The 25,377-nt window shown below is 40.3% G+C and overlaps 1 protein-coding gene across 1 annotated transcript in view; it reads left to right on the top strand.

Annotated features, from left to right (window-relative positions):
* The first annotated feature begins 10,909 nt into the window (after positions 1–10,909).
* The window catches only part of KIAA0319 (KIAA0319 ortholog), a 37,478-nt gene continuing 23,010 nt past the window's right edge, over positions 10,910–25,377 (top strand). Inside the window, exons 1-5 of the mRNA XM_070749123.1 lie at positions 10,910–10,964; positions 13,727–14,463; positions 18,083–18,275; positions 21,423–21,520; positions 24,328–24,415. Coding sequence (XP_070605224.1) covers positions 10,910–10,964; positions 13,727–14,463; positions 18,083–18,275; positions 21,423–21,520; positions 24,328–24,415 — 1,171 coding nt within the window. The remainder of the gene's footprint in view (positions 10,965–13,726; positions 14,464–18,082; positions 18,276–21,422; positions 21,521–24,327; positions 24,416–25,377) is intronic.

The raw sequence follows: 25,377 nt of genomic DNA, 5'->3' as shown, positions 1-25,377 counted from the left end.
CTTTAATGACACTATGTTCTAGTAGCTGAAATGCAGGAAGAAAAAGATGACTATTAATTTCAGGACTATTCATGCAATGCTGGAATATCCTCTAATTTCTAGTTTTTCCCAAGAATCAAGGCTTTCTATTATTGAATATCCAGACGTGTTCTTCACTACCCTTTTCTTTGAGTGCCCAGCCCCTAACTTTTCATGGTCCTACTGCTGCCTATTTGTTCTCTGAGCTTTCTAATGGAGGAAAATCAAAAGTCAAGGAAGCATCTTCCGCATGAAATACTGTATTTTTCGGCATATAAGTCACGCCGGAGTATAAGACACACCTTAGTTTTAGGGGAGGAAAACAAGGGAAAAAGGCCTTTGCCTCCCAGCAAATAGCAAACAGCACAGAAGATATATACTGCTTGCTGTGTATTCTTGTGCACGTGTGTCTGACCCATAGAAATAGCAAAGAATTGGAGAAATGTACATTATGGCAGTATATAAATCCCAGGTTTTCTTAAATGTAATCACGCTAACTCCTCCCAATTATTTAAATAGATCTACTCCAAACATGACTAAGTCAGGATTTAACTCAGCTGCCTTATCTCAATACTAATACTTAATATTTAATGTACGCTGAGAGCATATGCACCAAGAGAAACTCCTTGTGTGTCCAATCACACTTGGCCAATAAAAATTCTATTCTATTCTAATACTTAATACTAAAACGACATTTCAGATTATACTTTTACAGATCTTTTAAATTGTTGTGGCTTTCTGGAAGTATTCTCTGCTATTTAAAAGAAGATACAACAGCACTGGGCCTCTTCAGATGAAGCAATTATTTTAAAAAGCTTCATTTTGTGAAATTGCCTAGAACAATAATAAAGCAGTCTTTAAAAAATAAGTGTAATAATTTAGCTTAGTTTAGTTTTATTGGATTTATATGCCGCCCCTCTCCGAAAACTCAGGGCGGCTAACAACAATCATGAAAATATACAATAAAATCCAATTTGATTGTTCTATAGACATTTATAGTTATTGACTTACCTCCTTGCAGCAAAAAACAAACAGCCAGTTTCAGCCTTTGCCTCTCCCTGCAGCAATTTGCCTCTGTGCAGCTTTAGTTTCACTTTCATTTTAGCAGGTGGGCTTGCTGGCAACTTCAATCAATCAGCTGAATGTCGGGAGGCAGATCAGTGGCTTGTGCTAATCAGGTTCTGCTGCCGTTTGCTGCAAAGAACTACATTGCAGGCATGCAGAGACCAAAGAATAGGGGTGGCTGAATGGGGCCACATTCAGTGTATAATATGCACCCTTGTTTTCACCCTCTTTTGGGGGTGGTGGTAAAAAGATGCATCTTATGCACCGAAAAATAATGTATTTCTTTGAGGATGTGATAAGGAATGGGGCCAAAAGAAGAGACGATAGTTTTGTTCATGGCAGAAAAGTGGTAGGGACACTGAAGAAGAGAGACCTAATATGAACTAGGGCTGTTTAGCAAAAGAATAGGTTCTTCTACTCATATTCCTTTTTTCAAGCTGAGGCTTTCATTAGTAGAACTCCACTGTTAACTCCATTATCAACATTTTCAGCTCTCGGGTTAGCAAATATTCCCTTTAACCGCTGAAATAAATGCATATTACAGTGGAATGGAATGGAAATGCTTTATTTGGTCAAGTGAGGGTCAGACAAGGAAGTACAGAAGCAGTGTAGTTGCGGAACAAAAGTATAACAACAACAATAATAATGCAAACAAAAGGAGGAGCTAAAGAAGATAATAAGAAATAATACTACAGCCACTGTATGGATTAATACAGAGGTTCCCATCCCCTGGTCCACGGTCCACTATAAAACCCTGTTTCAAATCGGGCTGTGTAAGTAATGGGCAAGCATCTGGTTGCATGCACAAAAGTCCACTCGCAGGAGCAGTGGGCCCTTGAGCTTGAAAGCTCCACTCACTCCAAGTGCCCTCTACTCACAGGAGCTCAATTTGTCCAAGCAGAGGGCACACATGCATCCCCCCCCACGTCCGGATGGGTTGGGCCAGGTCACCATGGTAGACAAGTTGGGGACCGCTGGATTAATATATATACACATTAGATAGAACTCTGCAAATTAGTGTTTAGCAGAGTGATGGAATGAGGGGAAGAAACTCCCTGTGTCCAGTTGTCTTAACGTACAATCCTGGAGCAGCAACCTGAGGGAGGTGAAACAATTTATTTTATTATTAGAGTTGAAAGGGACCTTGCAGGTCATCTAGTCCACTCCCCTGCTCAAGCAGGTGACCGTACACCACCCCAGCCATATGGCAGTCCAGTCTCTTTGAACGTGTCAAGTGTTGGGGTGTTTACAACCTCCACTGGTAGGCCATTCCACTGGTTGATCGCCCTCACTGTCAGAAAGTTCTTCCTTATTTCCAGGTTGAATCTGTTCTTAGTTATGTCCAGGAAGGATCTGCTCAGCCCTCCTCCTGACCTACGCCATATACAGGTCATCTGTGGAAGGCAGGCTGATTTAAGTTGTCCTTTCTGTAGTCTTAACCTGTTGGAATCTGTACCTGTCCTGTTTCATTGCGGTATGAAACCAGACAGTTATAGAAACACAAATGACAAGGCTAATTCCTCTGTAAAATTCTTACAGCTTCTGGGGCAGTCTGATGTAAGAAGAAAATTCTTTGTTGTGCCTTTTTAATGATGGTTCTAATGTGTCCATTTCAAGTCCGGGGAGATTATAGAACTCAAAAACCTGAAGGACACTACTGCTGATTCCATGTTGTCAAATATAATAATATAGTAATAATATAAGTAAACCGCTCCGTATTAAAACCGCTACAAATTGCTGGCTTCCTATCTGAGCGATATAGCACCACCAGTTTTACAAAGGCAAGATGCACTAGTGAGGATGTACAGAAAAATTATGAACAACTGACTCCTACCATAGCATGTATTTATCCTGAAATCCAGGAAGTCCCCATAGGCACTTGCACAACATCTACCCAGCAACTTTAAATTCTATCGCTACTGAAGAACCAAATGGGCCCCTGAATACCCAGACATAGGGAGACATATAAATGAGCCCATTAAAAAAGGTGGGGTGCCAGGCTTTGAACTACCATGTCAGTAACAGGCAATCCTGAATACAATTTGCACCTGATACGGTGCCTGTCGATATAAATGAGGTATAGTATCCTCCACTCTGATTGTGAGGTCCTATGTCAAACTGTAGATCACATTGTGACCAGCTATGAGCATAAACAGTCCAATGTCTGATTTTTAAAAAATATAAATGATGTTGCACTTCAATGATTGGTTGGCCTTGGCATACAAATCTAATGAATTGATTTGAATTGATATTGGAACATAATGTAGATTTTTAAACATATTTCATTGTGTTTTACTAACCTAGACAAAATGTTAATATCTAAATAAATCCAATTAATAAAATAAATATATTGCTAGTCCATGTATGATATGCCATATGCTAAAGTAAATTATAAATATAGTAAACAATTGGAAATGATGACCTTACTTAAATATAAAGTCGGATGGTGCATGGTTTCTGTTGTGAAAGAGTCTTCTCCTGCAAAGCGAATTCTCAGCAGCCTTTCCTTTACATTGTGAGAAAAATGCTCAGGATATATAACAAAGAGTCCTTTTCCTGCTGGCTGAGAAACTGGGAGTTTAAATCCACACATCTTAAAAGTTGCTGAGGCTGAGAAACAATGGTCTGTTAGAGAGTGACAAATACCAATATAGCGGAAAACCAGTATAGTTGATATTTTACCAGTCATCTGGTATAGCCAAATATAGGAGTGTGCACACTGTTTCCTTTTGAAAGGAAGCTTACTGCTATTAGGGTATACCAGATGACTCCACAGAAAAATATATAATCTTTCCCTGGCTCAGCTGATAAAAGGGAGGAGAGCTTAGAGGGTAGAAGCACTGCCTAGCAAGGCAAAAGCAGCCCAGGTTCGAATCCTAGAAGGGTATGGCTAGCTGATGAGAGCCAAAAAGCTCAAATTAGTCTCCCTTTATTTCTTTATCAGTTCTTTGCAAGTTTGGAAAATATGGTTTGGTGTCTGAGTGCCTGGAGTGGGGCTGAAAGGCAAAAGGAAGCAGTGTGCTCCCTCCCATATTGGTATACTAGGTGACTTGACAGAACAAACTATCTATCTATCTATCTATCTATCTATCTATCTATCTATCTATCTATCTATCTATTATAGATATATATACACCCACCTCAGAGCGGCTAGCAAATGCGACAAATACAATAATATTAAAATACAGTCACAAATACATAATAAAATCAGTAACAATGAAAATAATAACTTTACAAGAACCATACGCACATAGCAGTCAATCTAATTCCAGGCCTGCCAGAAAAGCCAGGTTCTTAACGGCTTTCCGGAAGATTCCGGTAGGGAGGAGGTAGTGCGAATCTCTGGGGGCAGTTGATTCCATAGGGTTGGAGCCGCCACAGAGAAGGCTCTTTCCTAAGGTCCCGCCAACAGGCATTGTTTGATGGACAGGATCTGGAGAAGGCCGACTATGGGCCCTTACTGGCTGGCTGCAATGAGGGAAGAGGCGGTCCTGTAAATAGTCTGGCCCTGAGCCATTTACAGTATTATTATTATTATTATTATTATTATTATTATTATTATTATTATTAATTAGATTTATATGCCACCCTTCTACGAGGACTTGGGGTGGCTTTAGGGCTTTAAAGGTGATAACCAACACCATGAATTGGGTTTGGAGACTGACTGGCAACCAATGCAGCTCGGGTAGAGATGGAATAACACCAGGGGTGGGCTACTGCCCGGATTGGGGGAGGCAATGCAGTGGGGTAGCAAAAATGGAGCTCCACCCCAGAACACCCAATTTGCACTGAAAGAGGTTGAAAGAAAATGCATAAACCACGCCCACAGTGTGGTAGTAAACATTTTGGTACCCCATCACTGAGTAACAGGCGTACCTAGGTATTTTTAGGTTACTATATTGTATTATTAGATTTGTATTCCGCCCCTCTCCGTAGACTATTGCTCTCCTATATCTCCTATTCCTTTCTTCTATTCCTATATCTCTTCTTCTATTCTTTCATTGATATGTTCTATTACTATACCTTCTTTTCTATTATTTCTTAGATATATTTTACTATGAGTATCTCCTCTATAACCATCATGTATTTTACTATGTGTATATAGATATATACTGTACCCACTAAAACCCTCTGTGTATTGGACAAAATAAATAAATAAAATAAAATCCGGTATAAAAAAAATCACCCGGCTGCTGCCTGCGTTTGTCCTTTAGCTCTCCTGGTCTACAGACGACACACCACCCCCCCCCCCCCCCCCCGCACACAGACACATACACACCGCCCCGATCCTTAGCGCGCTCCAAGGCTTCAGCGGGTGGAGTGAGGGAGGAATCCTTATACCGACCCATGAGAGAACCGAGGGGAGGGTCAACGTGAGGTTGGGATCGGAGGGTCGACAGGGCCGGCAAGCGAAGCGAGGAGGGCGCCGCCGTCCTCCCCACCCACCCACCCCACGCGCACGCCCAGAGCCGCCTCCCTCCAGCCTTCCCGGCAAACCTCGGCGTCTTCCCGGCCCAGAGCATCCTCCGTTACTTTGGTATCCCCCCCCCCGAGTGTCCACACCCACTCCCCCCCCCTGCACCGCGCACTGAACTGAGTCCAGCCAAGTCCTGGGCCACAGAAGCGGATGGAGGCGCCCGATTGCCGCCGCCCGTCGCCAGGTAAGGCGAAGCGGAGCTGCCCCCCACCCCGCCTGCCTCCGGCTGCGGTGAGTGCAGCAGGCGTGAGCCCGGGGTTGGGTTTGCCCTGGATCGTGCCGGCCGGCGGCGGCGGGGGGGGGGGGCGTTTCTGAGGAAGATCCTAAGCTGCTTTTATTCCCAAGCGGAGAGTTTTGCCCCCGGGAGGGAATGATTTACCACCCCACCCCCGGGAGGGAAATGCGACAAGCCCCGCCGATTCCAGGTAAACGCCTCCCTTTCCTCTCAGGGCAGATCCGCCTCATCTCGGGAGCTGCTGATGCTGCTTTGAGGTTTCCCCCCCGCCCCTCACCTTTCTTTCTCCCCACCCCCCATTGGTATCCCTTAAAACATGGCAGGTCGCATTTCTCTCGCAGGGGCGACAAAAGACAATCCATACAGACCCGCCTAAGGCGGCTATCAGAAGAAGCCCCACCCCGCCCTCCCAACCTGACTGAAGTTGAAGAATAACAAATATATATGACTAGGTTGATTGGAAAGAATGGGCGGGGGGCACGTTTAATTGATTTGGTTTTGCCAGATGATAAGATGTGGCTTTTGGTATTTATTTCATTTTATTTTACAGTATTTTATTTATTTATTCATTTTTTAATGCCGCCCAACTCCCTAGGGACTCTCTGGGCGGCTTACAACCAAAATATAGGACATCCAATGTACTGTATACTAAAAGCCTATAAAACAATCTTTAAAAACCGAGTTAAAATAAAACAGTGAAACCCATGCATGCCATGGTAACGGGCACAGCTGGCCAATAAAAGCTGAAGGCAAAGGATACCATTGCTTGCTGGTAGGAAATGATTTAATATGTCACATATTTAATAGTTCGCAATGTATTTTCTTTATTAATTGGACTTTTATGCCGCCCCTCTCCGAGGACTCGGGGCAATGTTTATGGGAGGCATGGATGCAATGAGAATTTCGGGGACTGGGGTTCTCCCTTTAAAATTGACACAAGGAGAGATTTATTTGTTTGTTTGTTTGTTTGTTTGTTTGCTTGTTTGTTTGTTTGCTTGCTTGCTTGCTTACTATGAGTGTATTTGTTTGTTTGTCAATCATAGGAATAGCAATAGCATTTAGTACTTTTCGTAGTGCTTACAGCCTACAGCCCAGTTTACAGAGTCAGCATATTGCCCCCCTCCCGATAATCTGAGTCCACATTTTACCCACCCCAGAAGGATGGAAGTCAACCTTGAGCCGGTGGTGAGATTTGAACTGCTGAACTAGCAGTTAGCTGAAGTAGCCTGCAGTGCTAAACTTTACCCACTGCGCCACTCCGGTTCTATGTGCAAGATAGCAGGTATAAATATGAACATGGACATGAACAAAGGAAACAAATAAAAATAAATGGGGATATTGGGACAGGGACGATAGACACGCTGGTGCACTTATGCACACCCCTCTTTCTGGACAGACCTCTTAGGAATGGGTTGAGGTCCACGGTAGACAGTTTAAGGTTGAAGCTGTGTGGGTTTGAGGATGATGGAGACTCTACTCAAAAAGAGGATAAATCAGCACCTAAAAAACAATAACTTATTGGACCCAAATCAGCATGGCTTTACTGAAGGCAAATCATGTCAGACTAATCTCATTGATTTCTTTGACTATGTCACAAAGGTGTTGGATCAAGGTGGTGCAGTGGATATTGCCTATCTGGACTTCAGCAAAGCCTTTGATATGGTTCTACATAAAGAGCTGATAGATAAATTAGTGAAGATTGGACTTAATCCCTGGATAGTTCAGTGGATTTCAAGCTGGCTGAAGCGTAGACATCAGAGAGTTATTGTTAATGGCGAGTATTCTGAGCAGAGACAGGTTACAAGCGGTGTGCTCTTTCTTGAAAACATTTAGTGCTGCATTTTATATAACTGCTGTGCAATGAGGAGGAAAAAAGTACAACCCAACAGTAGAACTTGCTCAAGAAGAGACAGTTGCAGAATTTATGCTAGATAGAATATTTTTGATTTCAGTTCTTTTCCTTATCTCAAAGCATCTTTCATCCAAACTAATGCTATGTCTCTAGGCAAAGAATGTATTAAAACCTAATCAGGACTGTAACCCTGTTATGGAGTGGTGCCCGGGTAATCTGGAGTTTCTCTACACGGAAGGTTTTCCCCATTTATCTCAATGGAGGTTTTCCATTCCTGCAATAATAAAAAGACTCCATTCAATTGGCAAGTGTTCCATTTGTATTATTTAGAGATATGGATCAGATGATTCTACTATTTTTAAGTCTGTTAAGTTGCCTTTGGTATATACCCATGATGGTGAAACTATGGCACGTGTGCCGGAAATGGCATGCACAGCCATGCGAGCCGTCGCCTGTTGCTCTTCCAGGTTCTGGTGTGCTAGCCAGCTGATCTTCACGCATGAAAGAGTACCTGAAACTGGAAGATCAGCCACCCAGTGCGCATGTGCATGCCGAGTGGGTTTCTCTTATAGTTTCTGCCACATGCATTCACGCAAACCTCCTGGTCTTCTGGTTTCCGGTATGCATGCACACGTGAAAAGACTATCTTGAATGTGCATGTTGGAAATCAGGTCATCTTCACGGAGCATGCATGCACCCTGGGTGGCTGCCCTTCTGGGTTTTGGCAAGTGCACATGTGCCATAAGTTCGCCATCACGGCATTAGTATATAATATGAGAACAAAGTCCACTCCCTTCTAGTACTGATGACGTTTCCTCATTTGGTAATGGAACATCAGCAAGAAAGCAACCAAGCAACCAAGGACCCTACAGTTCAATTCTAGCTGCTCAGAGTCCTTTTAGAGTGAGCGGCATATAAATTAAATTTAAATAAATAAATAAATAAATAAATACATACATACATACATACATACATACATACATACATACATACATAGCTACAAATGTTCTCTATAGGTTTGATAACATTTGAGACAGGAGTAGCATTGATTTTATCTGAGACAGAAGTTGATAGTTTTTACAAAAAGCTGCTATAAGAATATTACTGCATGGTAAATCCCAGAGCAAAATTTAAAGATATTAAATTTTGTGTCGTCAACACTGGTATAACTTTCACGACATTTAAAAATAGAAAAATGGTGATTGAAAGAGCTTTAACATCTAGGTTGTTTTGATCCTGGTTTGCCAGTCCCGGTTTATAGGAAAATGGTTTATCGTGCAGCCTAGTTTTGCATTTAGATCTCTGTCTCCAAAGATATGACGCACAGAACCAGAGGGAATCTCACTCACATTTCTCACCTGCCATCACTGCGTGGATTTCGGGAAAAGCAAGTCATCTTGGATCAGCTGCTGAAAGGGAAGGGACAAGGGAGAGGAGGGCTAAAGGCTAGGTGCAAAGTTTTAAAAGTTGCCTTTTCTAAAAACAAATCATTGCTTCTCTGCTTGGGCATCAGAGCACGTTTCTCTTGCAACTGTTAAAAGGAGGCAGTTACAACCGCTAAGTTTCACTTAATGTAGGTATCATGGTCTGTGGAGAATGCCCTTAAGGATTATTTACCTGATTAAAATTATTTTGAGCAAATGATGGATAAATCACACTGATGATACCCAGTTATACATCTCCACCCCATGCCAATTCAGTGAAGCAGTGGATGTGAAGTGCTGGTACCTGGAAGCTGTAAGGATCTGGATGGGGGCCAACAGACTCAAACTCAACCCAGACAAGACCAAAGCCCTTTAAAGCCCTTCATGGCACTGGACCAGAATATCTCCGGGACCGCCTCCTGCCGCACGAATCCCAGCGACCGATTAGGTCCCACAGAGTGGGCCTTCTCCGGGTCCCGTCAACTAAACAATGTCGGTTGGCGGGCCCCAGGGGAAGAGCCTTCTCTGTGGTGGCACCGGCCCTCTGGAACCAACTCCCCCAGAGATTAGAACTGGCCCTACTCTTCCTGCCTTCCGTAAACTCCTTAAAACCCACCTTTGCCGTCAGGCATGGGGGAATTGAAACACCTCCCCCGGGCTTGCTCAATTTTATGCATGGTATGCTTGTGTGTGTGTCTGTTAGTATATGGGGTTCTTTTAAATCTTTAAATATTTTAAAGCTATCTGAATTATTTATGATTTGTCATATCTTGTTATGAGCCGCCCCGAGTCTTCAGAGAGGGGCGGCATACAAATCTAAATAATAAATAAATAAATAAATAAATAAATAAATAAATAAATAAGTGGCTGTGGGCATTTCCTCCCAAGGACTCCTTGGTCTGTCCGTCCATTGTTCTGTGGTGGCGGTGGGAAACACTAACCCCCTCAGATAGGTTCCGCAACTTAGGTGTCCTCCTGGATCCACAGCTGAGCCTTGACCACCATCTCTCGGCTGTGGCCAGGGGGACTTTTGCTCAGATTCGCCTGGTTTACCAGTTACGGCCCTATCTGGACCAGGAGGCTCTACGCACAGTCATTCAGGCCCTCATCACCTCCCATCTTGATTATTGCAATGCACTCTATATGGGGCTACCTTTGAAAAGTGTTCGGAAACTTCAGATTGTGCAGAATGTGATGCTAGAACATGGCATCGGACCAGAATACCTCTGGAACCGTCTTCTGCCACACGAATCCCAGCGGCCGATAAGGTCCCACAGAGTTGGCCTTCTCCGGGTCCTGTCGACTAAACAATGTCGTTTGGCGGGCCCCAGAGGAAGAGCCTTCTCTGTGGCGGTCCCAGCCCTCTAGAAACAACTCCCTCCAGAGATTAGAATTGCCCCCACCCTCCTTGTCTTTCGCAAATTACTTAAGACCCACCTGTATCACCAGGCATGGGGGAATTGAGACATCTCCCACAGGCTTTTATAGTTTTATGCATGGTATGCGTGTGTTGCATGGTTTTTAAATGATGGGGTTTTTAGATGTTTTTTAGTATTAGATTTGTTTACATTGTAATATTGTTATTTTTGTTGTTGTGAGCCGCCCCGAGTCTTTGGAAAGGGGCGGCATACAAATCTAATAAATTATTATTGTTGTTGTTGTTGTTGTTGTTGTTGTTGTTGTTTAGTTTTTCAACTGATATCCATGGCTTTATTTTAACTTTTTTTTTTGCCAGCATTGCAGAGTCCCCCTCTTGAAATCAAGCTGTGTAATATAAAACTTGTAGAACTTCCATCCTGCAATCTGACCAGGATTTGATACTTGCACTTTGCGAAAGGATGTTTCTTCTGCCAGGTCTGAGAATCTTCTGTTTACTCTTGGTGGTTTTAATAGGTAAGCCCTCACTCCTACTATTCCTGTTGTTAAGGTAACGCAGGTTAATTCCTTCTGAAATTGTATGAGAAAAGTAAGGATGTACTTAGTTAAAATTGCCCACTGTGCATAGAAGCTGACAAAGCTGTTATGGTAGGAGAGGTGGTCCTTCATCAAACCTTTCCATCTTTCCATTCTGACTTCCCACTTTCTGCCTCCATGTAGCCTGGGCATTTGTAAATAACAGTGGATATTAATAATAATAATAGCAGGTCCTTGAGTAGGCATTTGTCACAGAAGCAGCTCTGAATAGAACACTCCTTGGTCAGAAGTAGCATGAAGGTTTCTCATGGAGAAAATTGCTGCTGCCCAACAAGAAGACCATATCAATTTAGCTAAAGGTCCTACCTATAACAAGCAGAAAGAGGGAGATTGTGACCCTGCTGTATAGAGCGCTGGCGAGACCACACTTGGAATATTGTGTTCAGTTCTGGAGACCTCACCTACAAAAAGATATTGACAAAATTGAACGGGTCCAAAGACGGGCTACAAGAATGGTGGAAGGTCTTAAGCATAAAACGTATCAGGAAAGACTTAATGAACTCAATCTGTATAGTCTGGAGGACAGAAGGAAAAGGGGGGACATGATCGAAACATTTAAATATGTCAAAGGGTTAAATAAGGTTCAGGAGGGAAGTGTTTTTAATAGGAAAGTGAACACAAGAACAAGGGGACACAATCTGAAGTTAGTTGGGGGAAACATCCAAAGCAAAATGAGAAAATATTATTTTACTGAAAGAGTAGTAGATCCTTGGAACAAACTTCCAGCAGACGTGGTTGGTAAATCCACAGTAACTGAATTTAAACATGCCTGGGATAAACATATATCCATCCTAAGATAAAATACAAGAAATAGTATAAGGGCAGACTAGATGGATCATGAGGTCTTTTTCTGCCGTCAGTCTACGTTTCTATGTTTCTACTCTAGATTTCTGTGGCAACTTAAAAATATACTGTATTTTTCAGAATATAAAATGCACCTTTTTACCCCCCAAAAGATTCTGTTAAGCCAAGGAACTCATTAAAATAATCCTTCGCTACTTCACGGTTAATCTCTTGCGGATTTGCTACTTCACGGGTTTTCAAAGGGGGATTAAATCCATTAAATCCATTAAAAATTCATAAAATTCTTCTACAGTACTCTATTAAAGAAACTGCTAGGATATCACATGTAGTTCCAGCTGAGAAATATTAGAGAATGACTATTTAATGCAAAGGGTGGGTTTTAAAAGTCCAAATACTCGTTAAATACATAAAAAAATATCTTTCCTCTACTGCACAGAAATTTGTATTTCATGGGTGGTCATGGAATGCATCCCCTGCGAAAAATGAGGGATTACTGTATTAGGTTCCCGACTCTCAGGTGGTTTGAAGCTACAGTCAGGCCAGCCAGTGCTAAACTGAAACTAGTTGCAAGTAGGCAGAATTTTATTATCTTGTGCAAATTTTCTTGTGCAAGTTGCTGCATCTGGATGCAAGGAGGTAAGTCAATAACTATAAATATCTAGAATGTTCAAATTATTAGACTTATTTTTTAAAGACTGCTTTATTCTTGTTCCAGACAACTTAACAAAATCAAGAAGCTTTTTAAAATAAATGCTTGATCTGAAGAGGCCTCAGTGCTATTGTATCTTTTTTTTCAATAATAGAGAATAATGTATACTTCCAGAAAGCCATATCAATTTTAACAGCTCTGTTCAAGTATAGTCAGTGTCCTGTTTAGTATTAAGATAGAGCAGCTGAGTTAAATCCTGACTTAGTCGTGTCTGGAGTATATCTATTTAAATAATTGGGAGGAGTTAGTGTGATTACATTAAAAAAAACTTTCTGGCATTAATATACTGCCATAATGTCCATTTCTCCAATTCTTTGCTATTTCTTTGGGTCAGGCACACATGCACAGAAATACACAGTAAACAATGTATATTATTTGTGCTGTTTGCTGTTTGACATATTTCTGGGAGGCAGAGGCCTTTTTTCCTTGTTTTCCTCCACCCAAAAAACTAAGGTGCATCTTATATTCTGAAAAATACGGTATATGAAATTTGATTTTAAAAATAACAACAACAATAAAAGAGGGAGTTGAATTTCTGTTCTTTGGGTTTTAATTAGAGATAAGTGTCATTTGCTAAGCCAGAGCTGGTTGGTCTTCTGGTTTTATTTTATAACTCTCTTGAATTGGTTTTGGTCTCTCTCCACATTTTCTAACGTTTTTATTCCCAAAGGTGAAAGAGAAAGGAAAGAAAATAATGACAGAACCATTGAAAAAGATCTAAACTATGAATCCTTTCTGTCTGAGGCTTGGATAACCTTGTCAGCTACGAATGGTTAATCATGTAAATATTGCAATAATTGTAAAAAGAGCTATGGAAAATTTAAAGGAACATTCACTGAGTTATATTATACTACTGTATATCCAGTGATGGGCTACCAATATTTTTACTACCACACTGTGGGCGTGGCTTATGCATTTTGTTTCAACATCTTTCAGTGCAAATTGGGTGCTCTGGGGTGGAGCTCCAAATTTTGCTACCGGAATTGTCCCTGGAAATAAGCCCCAACTGGAAAATAAGCCCTACTGCATCTTTTGGAGTAAAAATTAATAAAAGACCTGGTTTTATATTTGGAGAAACACAGTATATAAAATGTAAATAAGAAATGATAAATTCCCCCCCCCCAAAAAAATTTTTTAGGCTTTACTGATATCAAAATCTATTTTTCAGGATGTTCCTGCCAGCAGTGCACAGAAGGCATCAAGTACACAGACGCAATACTTCCAAATTTAGAAACAACTAAAATTATGCGGGTCCCGCGTGCTGCGTCCATGTCGGATTGCCTGGCAGCCTGTTGTGATCTTTCGGATTGCGACTTGGCCTGGATGTTTGAGCGGCATTGCTACGTGGTCAGTTGCCAACCGAAAGGAAATTGTGAGCCCAAGAAAATGGAGAAGGTGAAGTCCTATATGACCTTCGTGGTCAGAGCTCCCCAGAGACCAGCCACCTTGCTAGGGTACGGGCAGGTGCCATCCAATGTGATCCACTCCATGGCTTTGGCAAGTGACCCCTCTGAGGAAATGGGTAGCCTAAAGGAGCTCTCCTTCCTCAGCAAAGAGCACAGTGTGGAGGACTATGCCAACGAATATGGTGAGATGGATCAGAACCCTTTTCAACTTGGCCTCAAGCCTGAGGAGAAGGAGGCTATTAACTATGCAGATTGGGTAACGACCAACGAAAATGGCTTCAATTCCTCAGGACTCAGTAATGGAGACAAACAGGAAGAGGTGCCTCAAAATGAGGAAGTTCATTTGGGAAGCTCTTCAAATGTAAATACATCTGAAAGTATTCCTACCACTGAAGATCCTGAAAGGTTGACAGATGCTTTGGGCTTGCTGGATAAATCTGCAAATGATTTTGATTTTCATCCAACTAAAAATGAAGTGAACAGAAGCTGGGAGGAGGAGGTATGTGTTTACACACACACACACATCATTATCATTGGTGCATCCTATGTTTGTTTGGTTGTTTGTTGATTTGATTTGATTTGATTTGATTTGTATGCCGCCCCTCTCCGAAGACTCGGGGCGGCTAACAACAATAAAAAAGACAATGTATGTACATATACTTTTATGGAATGTATTTAAATTTTTTTTTTTTAAAAGAGGGATGTGGTGGCTCAGTGGCTAAGACGCTGAGCTTGTCGATCGAAAGGTCGGCTATTTAGGAGTTTGAATCCCTAGTGCCGCGTAATAGAGTGAGTTCCCGTTACTTGTCCCAGCTTCTACCAACCTAGCACTTCAAAAGCACGTAAAAAATGAAAATAGAAAAATAGGGATCCATCCGCCTTTGGTATTTAGCCACATGGCCATGGAGACTTCTTCGGACAGCACTGGCTCTTCGGTTTTGAAATGTATATGAGCCCTGCCCCCTAGAGTCGAGAATATGTGCAAGAGGAACCTTTAGCTTTTAGCTTTTATTCACAAATAATGTGAATATGTACACATTCCCATTGGGTATCTAAATCAGTAATGTTGACAGTGATCAACAAAATGCTGTTGGAAGGTGAACAAGCACACAAAGATAGAACTTGGAACTGTAACAGTCTCCCCTGCTCTCTATATATATCTTAGGCCAAGAGAATGATAGTAGTTGGAATATAAAACGTACTACAAAATAATTGTAGTATGGATCCCCTAAGCCAGGGATAGGCAAAGTTGGCTCTTCTATGATTTGTGGACTTCATCTCCCAGAATTCCTGAGCCAATCATGCTAGCTCAGGAATTCTGGGAGTTGAAGTCCACATGTCCTAGAAGAGCCAACTTTGCCTACCCCTGCCCTAGCCAATTTGGAAGGCTGACATACAATGTGACATATAGCCATTGGCTATTAATTCAATTGTCATGTTAATTATATCTTCCATAAACTTTCAGAAAGCATGGCATGAGAAGAAGTATTTTCTCTTGTCTGTCCTGACACTACCTTTTAGGATGTCGCATGTGTCCCAATGATCAGGATTGAGTGAGTATTGCAGGTCCCTTGTAATATTATTTGATGCTAGTCGGCATCCAGAGGACCACAAATTCCTCACCCAAATGGATAACTTTAAATAGTGATGAAATTCTGAGCAGGGGACCCAAAAAAGGGAAAGCAGATTTCTTTAAACATCCTTTTATGACTGAAGAAGTAAGTGTGCATGTGTGATAGGAAAAAGACCCAGTCGCTTCCTGGCTTGTATACTGAAGCTCTCTGCCACTAGATATATTAACCTAAATGAAGCCAAATGTAATTACAGTGTTCCCTCGATTTTCGCGGGTTTGAACTTCGTGAATAGCCTATACCACGGTTTTTCAAAAAATATTAATTAAAAAATACTTCACGGGTTTTTTTCTATACCACGGTTTTTCCCACCCAATGACGTCATATGTCATCACCAAACTAATAATTTTTGCAAATAAATAACAAAAAAAATAATTATTGTTAATAAATAATTATGTTTAGAAATATCAGGATCACTAAGTGTCTTATTCAATGGTGAGTACTAGTAATAATGGTGAGTAAATAGTTGTTAAGGGAATGGGAAATGGTAATTTAGGGGTTTAAAGTGTTAAGGGAAGGCTTGTGATACTGTCCATAGCCAAAAATGGTGTATTTACTTCCGCATCTCTACTTCGCGGAAATTCAACTTTCGCGGGCGGTCTCAGAACGCATCCCCACGGAAATCGAGGGAACACTGTATTCAGTTTTGATTGTTCTATTAAGAGGTTGCATTAAAACAAAAAGAAATTTTGTTAGACAGTTATGGTGATGCAGTGGTTAGAATGCAGTACTGCAGACTAATTCTACTGACTGCCAGCAGTTCGATCCTGACAAGTAAAAGTTGACTTAGTCTTCCATCTTTCTGAGTTCGATAAAATGAGGACCCAGATTGTTTGAGGCAATATGCTCACTCTGTAAATTGCTTAGAGTCGGCTATAATGCACTATGAAATGGTATGTAATTCTAGGTGTTATTGCTATTGATAAATCACTGGAACTGCTGCTTGAATCTTCAGTTTTTTCTAATTACTGAAGAATGAAAAAAGGAGGAATAAATCTGTGTATATAAGTCTAGGTTTAAAGGGACTTGATGCTTCCTTGTGGCTATTTTTTCTGATGGAAAGAGTCCAGTTGGAGCAGTTCAGATGTGCCATAAATAACAAACAGAAAATATCTGAGTCCAGGCAGATGACGACTATGATGGTGTAGTGATATTACAGAAGAAATGTGGGTATTTACACTCAGGTTTTAGTTCTCTGATATAGAAACATAGAAACATAGAAGTCTGACGGCAGAAAAAGACCTCATGGTCCATCTAGTCTGCCCTTATACTATTTTCTGTATTTTATCTTAGGATGGATATATGTTTATATATCTTCGGAGAGGGGCGGTATACAAATCCAAACAATAAATAAAATAAATAAATGTTTATCCCAGGCATGTTTAAATTCAGTTATTGTGGATTTATCTACCACGTCTGCTGGAAGTTTGTTCCAAGGATCTACTACTCTTTCAGTAAAATAATATGCCAGTTCTGTGCATGGGTTTGCTCCCAGATATGGGAGCTAAAGGTCTTTGGAGGCTCCAGTGGCATGAAAAAGAAACTTGTGATATTATTTAATTTGAATTGCCTAATTACAAATAATAAGAAACAAAAAATAGCTTTAGAAAATAAATAAGGTTCTGCTAAGATCTGCAGTAAATGCGGCTTTAATGCTGCCATATCTTCTCTTTTGTGGAATGTAGCAGATGAAAGGAAATTTTAAAAGGGAGTTCTTAACAAACTTAAGGAAGTAAAACAGCAACTATGTTTTTTTGCAAGAATGTCATTAACATTACACTGGGATAAAATTGCTAATTATATGTAAATCTAAACCTATTTCAGTAATGGGGTTTTAGCCTAATGTAATAAGGCAGTCGGGTTTTGTAGTCTTTCTTTGATGGTTTAATTGTAGTGATGTAATGGTCAACTTTTTAGGTTTAGAGTTAAGCACAAAAAGTGTACTTTATGAAAGTTGGAACATTTATACGATGGTGCTTTGTTTATACATTCTATTTCTTACTTATTATTTTGATTTTTTTTTTTGAGAGCAACTCATACAAAGAAAATATAGTAGTACTGTGTCCATCTCCTATGTAAGCATCTTATCAGATCAAAGGCATTTTAAATTTCTGGATTATTCATATAATTTTAAAACCCATAAATATCTTCTTGGTGCTTTTTTTCTTTGTTTTTTCTTGCTCAGATGGAAGGGGTTTTTTTTTCTTTAGAGTTTGCAAGTTATTGCACATTGCCAGGGATATCACCCTGTTTCAGTCCACGTTATGTAACACAATTGGAAGTATCCCACAAATTATGCATTTGTGCAATTCTTGGGAATTTGGGAACATGTACTATTTTTCCAGACTTTGCTGATATATTGTTGATTCTAGCAAAACTAGAATTTTGAATCTAGCTCTTTCAATATATTCTTATTTTTCAACGTTGTGTAACAATGTGAATTTTGTTTTTTACAATAATGATATATTTCTGCAATTTGTCTTGTAGGTTGTAACATCTCCCCCTAATCCTCCTTCTTCAGCAATTCTGGAATTTCTCTCCACTATCCCAGCACAAACTGAAGTGTTAAACACAGATAATTTCATACAAACTGAACCTACAACGTTTCCCACCAGTCCTCATAGCACTGCATGTTGTGCTACTGGTGATGTTACATTTTCCACAACGATCCCAAAAACAGGTAACATGATTTCATTATGACAGAGATTTTTGAGAGCATATTCACAATCCAGATCTCTTCATTTGTTCAGATAGTCTTCAAATTGAATTATGAATTATGGTATATCTCAGCTGAATTCAGAGTTGGGATTCTGACCAGATCTGGAGAACCACTAGTAGAAATTTTGAGTAGTTCAGAGAACCAGTAAATACCATCTCTGACTGTCCCCCCCCCCCACTTGTCTCCCGAGTCCCAGCTGATTGGGAAGAAAGGGGGATCTCGCAGTATCTTTCCCCTGCTACGCCCACCAAGCCACGCCTACAAAACTGGTAGTTAAAAAAAATTGAACCCCACCACTGATTGGATATTGCCAAAAACAGATTTTCCCAGAGGTTCTTCTCCAGGTACGGCTGCTATCGAAGCAGATCATTACCATGAGCATTGTGTGATACTTTTCTTTTGAGATGCTCTTGCTTTGAGACACTTTAAATGGCTTTAATAGGCCAAAACCTATTTTCCCCCAGATTTCCCCAAATCTCAACATCTGATATATTTTTATAATGTTGTAATCACTTTTAATCTTTAGTTTTACTATGGACAGCCATTCCGTTATTCTTGTTGGCACTTGTTACATTTTAATGGAAATTATTTCTAAATAATTAAAAGAAGATAAAAGGATTGGCTTTGAGCAAACAGACAGAAAACTTTGTTTAAACATTCAGCCAAATGAAATAACCTGGGTTCTTTCTTTGGTTTGACTCTGAATTTCATGTTTCCCTATATCTTTTTTAAAAATTAAAATGAGCCCATAAAGAAGAAGGGATGTAACCTATCCTGTTTTATTGGTTTGCTTTATTCTGTTTCCAGGAGATTTGTGTTTTCTTGCTGTTGTTGCTGGGGTGGATGGGGATATTTTAAAAACATTTTTGGAGATCTTTTAAAAACACTTTTTCAGAGGGCTGGAGGCTAAAACATATGAAGAGGGGTTGCAGGAATTGGATATGTTTAGTCTAGTGAAAAGAGGGATTCGGGGTTGACATGATAGCAGGGGTTCCAATAATTGAGGCCCTGTCACAAAGAAGAGTGGGGTCAACCTATTTCAGTCAACGAAGCAATGGAAGTGATGTGCCGGTGCCTGGAGGCTGTTGGGGCCTGGATGGGTGTCAACAAACTCAAACTCAACCCAGACAAGACGGAGTGGCTGTGGGTCTTGCCTCCCAAGGACAATTCCATCTGTCCGTCCATTACCCTGGGGGGAAGAATCATTGACTCCCTCAGAGAGGGTTCGCAACTTGGACATCCTCCTCGATCCACAGCTCACATTTTGAGAAACATCTTTCAGCTGTGCCGAGGGGGGCTTTCGCCCAGGTTCGCCTGGTGCACCAGTTGCGACCCTATTTGGACCGGGAGTCACTGCTCACAGTCACTCCTGCCCTCATCACCTCGAGGCTCGACTACTGTAACGCTCTCTACATGGGGCTACCTTTGAAAAGTGTTCAGAAACTTCAGATCATGCAGAATGCAGCTGCGAGAGCAATCATGGGCTTTCCCAAATATGCCCATGTTACACCAACACTCCACAGTCTGCATTGGTTGCCGATCAGTTTCTGGGCACAATTCAAAGTGTTGGTTATGACCTATAAAGCCCTTCATGGCACTGGACCAGATTATCTCAGGGACCGCCTTCTGCTGCACGAATCCCAGTGACCACTTAGGTCCCACAGAGTGGGTCTTCTCCGGGTCCCGCCAACTAAACAATGTTGCTTGGCGGGACCCAGGGGAAGAGCCTTCTCTGTGGCGGTCCCAGCCCTCTGGAACCAACTCCCCCCAGAGATTAGAATTGCCCCCACCCTCCTTGCCTTTCATAAGCTGCTTAAAACCCACCTCTGCCGCCAGGCATGGGGGAATTGAGATACTCTTTCCCCCTAGGCCTTTACAATTTTATGTATGGTATGTCTATATATGTTTGGTTTTTATAATAATGAGTTTTTAACTGTTTTTAGTATTGGATTATTATTATATGCTGTTTTATTATTGCTGTTAACCGCCCCGAGCCTCCGGAAAGGGGCGGCATACAAATCCAATAAATAAATAAATAATTTTTTCAAAGCACCAGAAGGCAAGAGAAGAAGCAATGGGGGGAAACTAATCAAGGAGAGAAGCAACCTAAAACTAAGGCGAAATTTCCTAACAGTGAGAACAATTAGCCAGTGGAACAGCCTGCATGTGCAGAAGCAAAAAAAATCACCAAAATCTCTCTCTTGCAGACGTCCCCTTGTGACATTTCAGCGTGTTTTTGTGTTCTGCGCATGCACAGAAGCAAAAACATCCTGGGATATGCGCATGCAAGAGAACCAAAGCTGCATGTGCCGTACACCGATAGTGACGGTAATGGCAGTCCACCTCTGAACTGCTAGAATGAATATCCCTAAAATAGCTTAGCTCCCAGTTTATATTATTATTTTTCTCAGTATGATCTGGGTCTCCAGATCCTAGAATTCCAAGACAGCGGTCAAGAGATACCATGTGAGATCTTTGGAGTTCTCTGAGCTTGGTGGTTTTCTTGCAGATGTGTCATTACTAAACTAGGTAACATTATCAGTGCTGAGAGACCAGGTCTGGCAAGAATGTCTTGCATGGTAGCAGTAACTGTACAAGGGGAGAGTTACAATTCCTCTACAGTGGTTCTCAACCTTTCTATTGCCACAACTCCTTAATACAGTTCGTCATGTTGTGGTGTCCCCCAACCATAAGGACCCGGATTGTGGGGGCAATATGCTGGCTCTGTTAAAAAGTGTGATTGCTAACATGTTGTAAGCCGCCCTGAGTCTAAGGAGACGGGCGGCATAATAATTGAATAAATAAATAAATAAATAAGTCTAGCGCCAATTCTCCCAATAAAGCTTTAAGCTGATTGGCAGGAAGGTCAGAAGGACATCCCCACTGTAAATGCCTGATTGGTCGGATTGTAAAAATATGTTCCAAGGCGCCAGAATAGAAGTTTTAGTTCCTAACACCATGGCAAATTTGTCTTTTCCCATGGTCTTAGGTGACCCCTGTGAAATGGTCGTTTGACCCCCCAGGTTGAGAAGCACTGCTCTACCCTATGACTGGAGCTTGCGTAATAGCAGCCATAATTATTTGTGCTACATTTTCTTTTTTGTTTAGAATCTGACTATATTTACGAATGGAGCTTGATCAGTTATCCTGACAGCTACGATGGTGAAATGAAGGATAAGCACACACCAACTCCAAAACTTTCTCAAGTGAGTAAGCCCTCGCCCACTCAAACTTGTATAAAGTACAGTGGTACCTCTACCTAAGAACGCCTCTACTTACGAACTTTTCTAGATAAGAACCAGGTGTTCAAGATTTATTTGGCTGTTCTCAAGAACCATTTTCCACTTACAAACCCGAGCCTCCGAAACTGTAACCGGAAAGGGCAGGGAGAAGACACTGTGGGGCCTCTCTAGGAATCTCCTGGGAGGAGACAGGGCCGGAAAAGGTGGGGAGAAGCCTCCATGGGGCCTCTCTAGGAATCTCCTGGGGGGAAACAGGGCCTCCACCCTTCCTGTGGTTTCCCAATCGCATGCATTATTTGCTTTTACATTGATTCCTATGGGAAAAATTGCTTCTTCTTACAAATTTTTCTACTTAAGAACCTGGTCACGGAACGAATTAAGTTCGTAAGTAGAGGTACCACTGAACTGGAAGTGTTTACATTTTCTGATATGGGTAATCCTCCCCCAATTGTTTTTAAGCCCCCCACCCAAAACCCCCAATGATATTTGCCACTTGAAAAAATACAGTGATACCTTGTCTTACAAACTTAATTGGTTCCGGGACGAGGTTCTTAAGGTGAAAAGTTTGTAAGATGAAACAATGTTTCCCATAGGAATCAATGGAAAAGCAATTAATGCGTGCAAGCCCAAAATTCACTCCTTTTGCCAACCGAAGCACCCATTTTTGTGCTGCTGGGATTCACTGTATCTCTTGATAAAGTTGCTATTCATATAAGATTCCTGATCAATGGATGTGAGTGCCAACACAACCAACCATGGCTTCCAATCATATGGAACCATGATGTATGAGATGCTCAAATAGTGGGAAATATTTTTTGTCTGACTTTAGATAAGAAATTAATGTGTGGTAATGAGCATCCATCCTGTTATTTTTCAGATTCTAAATGTACCAAACATTAGCCAATAACATAAGAAGATTCCTTCTGAATCAGGCCATTAAGTTCAGCATTCATTGCCATGGATCTTCTAAAATGTAGTAATTGCTAAGTTGGAAAAAAAAATCAAGTTTTCTTAACTAGCTTAATGTTTTTTTAATGGAAGTTTTATTACGTTTCATTATAGCATAAAATACAATGAAAACAAATATTAAAAAGGGGAGAGGATTCAGGATTTCAAAAAAAGAAGTGAAAAGGTGTTGATTCTGATCCTTTTCAACACAATAAAATACTAACACATTTATGACCTCAACTTTTTACATTACCTATATTTAGTTTAAGCCAGCTCCATAACTACACAATTATTATATCTTCAAATTAAATTCGAAATTTCATTTTCTTTTCTACTTCAAGGCTAGAAAACCAGAAAGCAATATCCAAAAGGAACAAGACCAAATAAAATCTCTTCGTAAAACCAGTTTACATTGCTATCATAAACCTATCATGGCCTTCCGGAAAGCCGTGAAAAGCTGGCCTAGAAGTAATGAATGCTTTTATCTTAGGGGTTGGGCTTAATTAAATTAAATTAATTAAATTAAATTAAATTAAATTAAATAATTAAATAATTAAATTAAATTAAATTAAATTAAATTAAATTAAATTAAATTAAATTAAATTAAATTAAATTAAATTAAATTAAATTAAATTAAATTAAATTAAATTAAATTAAATTAAATTAAATTAAATTAAATTAAATTAAATTAAATTAAATTAAATTAAATTAAATTAAATTAAATTAAATTAAATTAAATTAAATTTCCATCCCCCTCCCCCTGGTTGTGGTAAATCATACGTAGTTCTATTTGCATTTATTAATTTTTCTAAACCAGTGTTTCGCAACCTTGGCAACTTGAAGATATTTGGACTTCAACTCCCAGAATTCCCCAGCCAGCATTTGCTGGCTGGGGAATTCTGGGAGTTGAAGTCCAAATATCTTCAAGTTGCCAAGGTTGCAAAACACTGTTCTAAACGATCAGCGTCCATATTAACAAAAAATCCTCTGCTGTATGGAGGACTTTTTGGGATGATTCTTGGACTCACCCTAACCCAGGAAAATCATACGGATGTAGGGAATTCCTTTCCCTGTTTGTAAATTTAAAAAGCTTCTTTCTAGAAAGAGCTGCTCAGATTGGTCAATCAGCCATATTTACTGGGAAGCCAACTTCAGTTAGTTTTCTATTTATGATTATGACAAGCCAATTGTCTTAGGGGAACCTTGTATTGAGAAAGTTAAAATTTGTCATATCAAAACTACTTCTAAATCTTGGCATGGTGTTCGTAGATTTGTAAACAGATTATATTTTTGTTCTAAATACAGCTTTGGCAGATCTGCCTATACTTTCTTAAACTGTTTTCTTCCTAAATAATTTGCTGACCATTCTGGTAATATTCCTGGTCTAGAGCAGTCTTCTCCATCAATACTGATTGGGAATTGTGACCTCCTCCACATTTCTGGAAACAATTGGGCAAGCAAGGTTGTGCTAGGTATATTTATTATTTTATTATTTATTTATTTATTTTGTCCAGTACACAAGGAAGGTTATAGAGTATATACTTGTAGTAAAGTATATCAGAGAAAAAAATAGAAGAGATACAGGAATAAAATATAGGAATAAAGATACAGTATAGGATATAGGAATAAGATATAGGGATAAAATATATCAATGAAAGAATAGAGAAAGGATATAGGAATAGAAGAAAAGATATAGGAGATATAGGAGAGACAATGTTCTGAATTTGATATGAGTAGACTCACCGTTCTTGGAGTGATTTTAACTATGCCTTTAAGATGCCCTACCTCTATTTCACATTACCAACACACTGTTTCTCTATCAGCTGCCAGAAGGTGCCTATGTCTTCAGAGTGACTGTTTCTGCTGAAAATGCATTTGGAGAAGGATTTGTAAATATTTCTGTTCAACCAGGTAAATCTGCTTTCCAGACCGTTCAATTAATTTCTACTTTGGTGGATCTCAATTAAGGTCACTGTTGATACTTTATCATTCCCAAATGTTATCAAATAAGGAATAACACTGAAAAGTTCCCATCCCATCCCGTCCTTTTTCTTGTTTCTTTTTAAGGTTTTCTTGTGAATTCATTTTTGTCATTTGTTGTTATAAAATGGAAGACAATTCTCCATTGATCGCCTAAATGAATTTTGCCCGCTTTAAATGTTCTCCCTGTGCTCTATAGTCCTTCCTAATTTTGAACCTAAAGGAGGGGAAAAAATCAAGTTGCCAAGCATAAAATTTATTTCTTGCTGAATGTAAATACATCTAGTCCTCAACTTATGACCACAACTGTGGCAAAAAATTTCCATTCCTGAGCAAGACTGTTGGTTATGACCTATAAAGCCCTTCATGGCATCGGACCAGAATATCTCCGAGACCGCCTTCTGCTGCACGAATCCCAGCGACCTCAAAACCCACCTTTGTCGTCAGGCATGGGGGAACTGAGATATTTCCCCCGGGCCTATATAATTTATGTATGGTATGTTTGTATGTATGTCTGCTTAAAAATTGGGTTTTTTAACTATTTTAAATTTTAAATTGTAAATGATTAGATTTGTCATGAATTGTTTTATTGTGTTGTGAGACGCCCCGAGTCTACGGAAAGGGGCGGCATACAAATCTAATAAATAAATAAATAAATAAACTACTGTATTTTTTGGAGTATAACACATGCCTTTCCCCCCCCTAAAAGAGGGTAAAAATCAGTATTGGGTTCCTGCCGGTACGGGTCATGCTGTAGCTCTGACAGGGAAAATGGACCAGTTGCAGCCCTATCTGGACCGGGACTCATTGCTCACAGTCACTCATGCCCTCATCACCTCGAGTTTCGACTACTGTAATGCTCTCTACATGGGGCTACCTTTGAAGAGTGTTCG

The sequence above is a fragment of the Erythrolamprus reginae genome, chromosome 3 (genome assembly GCF_031021105.1).
Source record: "Erythrolamprus reginae isolate rEryReg1 chromosome 3, rEryReg1.hap1, whole genome shotgun sequence".
Taxonomy (NCBI): Eukaryota; Metazoa; Chordata; class Lepidosauria; order Squamata; family Dipsadidae; genus Erythrolamprus; species Erythrolamprus reginae.
The sequence above is the reverse complement of the archived record's forward strand: the minus strand, read 5'-3'. Positions and strand labels throughout refer to the sequence as shown.